At 39.2% G+C, this 3,539-nt stretch overlaps 1 protein-coding gene across 1 annotated transcript; it reads right to left on the bottom strand.

Moving 5' to 3' along the window:
• Nucleotides 1-273: 273 nt before the first annotated feature.
• Nucleotides 274-3,236, bottom strand: LOC143573966 (phototropic-responsive NPH3 family protein NPY2-like). Its single transcript, XM_077058719.1, has 4 exons — nt 3,118-3,236; nt 2,886-2,955; nt 1,664-2,806; nt 274-1,032 (listed from the first exon to the last, which is right to left on the bottom strand). Exons 1-4 carry the CDS (start codon nt 3,177-3,179, stop codon nt 475-477), a joined length of 1,833 nt encoding a protein of 610 aa, XP_076914834.1. The 5' UTR covers nt 3,180-3,236; the 3' UTR covers nt 274-474.
• Between the last annotated feature and the right edge of the window lie 303 nt (nt 3,237-3,539).

Below are 3,539 nucleotides of genomic sequence, written 5' to 3'. Positions count from 1 at the left end.
TACTTATAAAAAGAAATATAAAAGAACGTTATTAGTAGAATATAAAACTAAAAGTCATTAGATTTAGAAGATTTCTCTATCTATAAAAAGGTTAAATAAAAGAAAATTATAATATAAAACAGTCATCAGATTTGGAAGATTTCTCTTCACCTCATAAAATTTTTTAAAACAAATTTCATACCCAATCTTGTACTTGAACAACCATATATTAAGGATCATACAGAACAGAGCATTACAAGTTGATGCAAATACAACAAAGATTTAGACCTCAATTTTTGTTACATTTCATCAACTTTCTAGGGTTCTTTGTTCTTCCCATGCCCTAAACATAAAAGATACTAATAATAATAATAACATTACACTTATGAGATCTCCTAACCTAAAACCACATACCATTTGGCCTTTTTATCACTACTAACATAATCCCATCAACAAAAGATAATAAAATTCAGACCCTTTTAATCTGCAAGTCTTTTAAGACACCGAATGCCGTCCTTTACGCGAGGGTGTCGTTGCCAATTTCACATCCTCAGGGTTACCCGACCCGAGACTCTCAGACGAATCCGACCCACTATTCTCCCCAGTCCCACCTTTACTCGACCATATCTTCGTCAGCATTCGGTTTGTGGCTAATAGACCTTTGACTTTATTGACCGGACCCTTATCGGCTAATGGGCTCTTTGCATGACTAGTGGTTCGTTCTAGCCTCAAGGCGGCTAGCTCACCCCTCAAGGACCGGAGCTCTTCGGCTGAGGCCACCGCGTCCCAATCTTCTTCTGGGTTAGTTGTGGTTGACCTTGAGCTTCCATGCGAGCCACTGTTGAGGTCCTTGATTGCTTTTGGTAGATCTGGTGTGCTGCTTTCGGATGTAGCCGTGGCTCGAACCTGTTCAAAGAAAAGAACTTGAACCACTACACGCAACGGGAGCCGCTCGTTTTGAATTGCGTGCATGCACGCCTCCACTGAAAGCTTCTTGCAATCCATTAATCGGCATATTCTTTTCCTCTCACTTTTACTTATCCCTGGGTGTGCCTGCACGGTTTTAGACCCCGATAAATCATATAATATTCTAGCTAGATGATTCTTAATATTATGAGAACCTAAAAAACAGATCCGTATCTGAAAAACCGAAATAACCAAACCCAAACAATAAGCGACGGTTTCATTTTATCCAGCCCCAAAATTTCAAGGCAAAGCCAAAACCAAAGGGTTTTCGAAAACTCAAAAAATTGAAATCCCGACACAACACGAAAACACAACGAATTTGCAGGTTTGGGCTTAGTGTAAATGGGTTCAGGTCGAGCCCACGGAAGCGTTTAGTTAAACAGGTTGTGTTCGTGTCAACCAGGCCGGTTTGTGGGTTGGCCCGTTTATCTTTCATTTCAAACTTTTAAAACGTGCTTTACATCATAATTTAAATTGGTTGGGCATTTTAAGCTAGATTTTAAAACTTCAAAAATAAATAATTAAATTAACATAACACATTCTTACTAAAATGTAATTGTTTCATACACATTTTTTTGTCATTGTAAAATAGTATTTTTAAAGTAAATAATATTAAACGGGTCGTTTTCCTGTCAACCTGATTGGACCCATCAACCTGCGAACACGACCCGTTTAGACCCCTAACTATAGATTACAATTTAACAAGAGCGATTTGTACCTTGAGATACATATCAATGGCCCGGTATATCCCATCGTGTGCGGGTCTAGAAAACCCAGAAACCATTTCAGCAAGATCGGTAAACATCATTAACGGTAGGTTCGGGTCCTTTGCAATTTCAGCAAGATACGAATCAACAAGTTTAGCCACCATTAACTTTGAAGCTTCGGTCAATAGCCCGCCCGTTGACCGCCTCACTTCTTGAATCTCGTTCCCGTTGACTTCAAACTCACCGTTCGCGTCATGATCCAGAACCATAAACTCCTCAACTATCTTTTGAACCAATTTCACATCATAAACTGTTGGTTCACCGTCACCGGCCCGAATCAAAAGATCACTAACCAACGCCTCCTCAAGCTGTTGACCAATCTGTTTGACCAATTTGACTTTCCCACTCTCCCCCGACCCCACTAAAACCGCCATTGGCAAAAGCGCGATTATAATCTCAACTACCGACCGAGCTTTAACAACATCACCACTCGCGATCACGCCTTTGTTAAACCCGGGTAACCTTCTAGAAGCAAAAGCTTTTAACGCTTCACCAATCACCTCACCGTGCACCAAACCCTTGTTTTTAATATTAACGAGCACCCGTTTGAACAAATCGACCTCCAGCTCGGCAAGATCCTCCACCCACCAATCGGTTGGTACGGTCATGCTTCTAATAACCCCATTTAACATATGATTATCCTTTTCTTCGGGAAGCTTCTTACGGTTGTTAGTGTAAGACCAGTCAACCTTAGAAACATCAACTGATACCTTGGAAGCTATCGCATCAATACAATGAGTAACAAGCTTCAATTCCTCACACAACATCATCATAGATTTAGTTGTTTGTAGCACTATGATTGAATCTTTCCAGCTTCTGAAAATACTCGAGTTTAAGAAAACATCGATTTTGTAAACGAGGTTTCCTCTATCCATTGTTTCATGCATCTCCAGATACTCGGCTGCACAACGAACACCAACAACATTGTATGCGTTTAAGGTTATTGTCATGCGATAACAGAATTTGGCGCATATTTCGAATGAAGCTGGACCGCCTGGAATGTCGGGAATATTAATCTTGTCCCCATTCCCGGCCCCGTCGTTTGTGTTTCCTACTAACTTCTGTAATCGACCGCTCTTTGACAATAACGGAAACTGCAAATACGATTATCGACTGTTAAATATTGTTGGTGTGACAACGTGGTACAGGTTTTAACACGAGAGCGGTGTGTACCTTATGAAGATAAAACTTTGCATCGCCTACATTGACGATAATATCTGTTGCTAAATCTGAATTAACACACCTATAATAACCAATAGCCCGATTATTTAAGCGAGCATTGATATTAATAACCGATAATATGATTAGCTCAAATTATCTAATGATAAACATTTACTGATCAGGGTTTATTTACATGTTTCTGCATATTAAACACGATGAATAACAGAAAGAAATAAAAATTTACCAAACATTGTTGTTATCGGTCTGAAACGAATCGGGTTTGGATCCAAGTTTCATGAACTTCATCTGGACCAGCTTCAAAACCCCAAATCACCTTTACTTCATAAACTATTTATCCCCAAATTTCACCACCATTGGACCCTAAAAAAACAAATAAAATCAACTTCAAGATTGGATTTTTTTTTTCAAGATTTCTTGAATGAAACTTTAAAGGGGTGTCAAGATTCAAGATTTCTTGATGGGTATTCTTTTTTTGGTGATTTCTTGATGAAACTTTTGTGGGTTTCTTTAAATGATGTAAAAGAAAGAAGATTCAATGTGATTTAAGAGGGTGTGTCCTGGTTCAGTGGCAAAGCCCACAGACTCCGGGAGACAAACCCAACAGTAACTCACACACTCCTCTCACTTTCTCTCTCTAGAAAACCA

This window comes from Bidens hawaiensis, unplaced genomic scaffold (assembly GCF_021521415.1).
Source record: "Bidens hawaiensis isolate Kalapana, Puna unplaced genomic scaffold, B.hawaiensis_p1.1 tig00026781_1, whole genome shotgun sequence".
Taxonomy (NCBI): domain Eukaryota; kingdom Viridiplantae; phylum Streptophyta; class Magnoliopsida; order Asterales; family Asteraceae; genus Bidens; species Bidens hawaiensis.
Note: the sequence above shows the minus strand (reverse complement) of the source record. Positions and strands in the feature narration are given on the sequence as shown.

Bases quoted from the DNA above. Each gene is read 5' to 3' on its own strand.
- LOC143573966 (XM_077058719.1), bottom strand. From the start codon at position 3,179: ATGAAGTTCATGAAACTTGGATCCAAACCCGATTCGTTTCAGACCGAT. The intron at 2,807-2,885 runs GTACACACCGCT...TCGTATTTGCAG, and splicing joins CAAAGTTTTATCTTCATAAG to TTTCCGTTATTGTCAAAGAG. The intron at 1,033-1,663 runs GTACAAATCGCT...AAAACCGTGCAG, and splicing joins CCATTGATATGTATCTCAAG to GCACACCCAGGGATAAGTAA.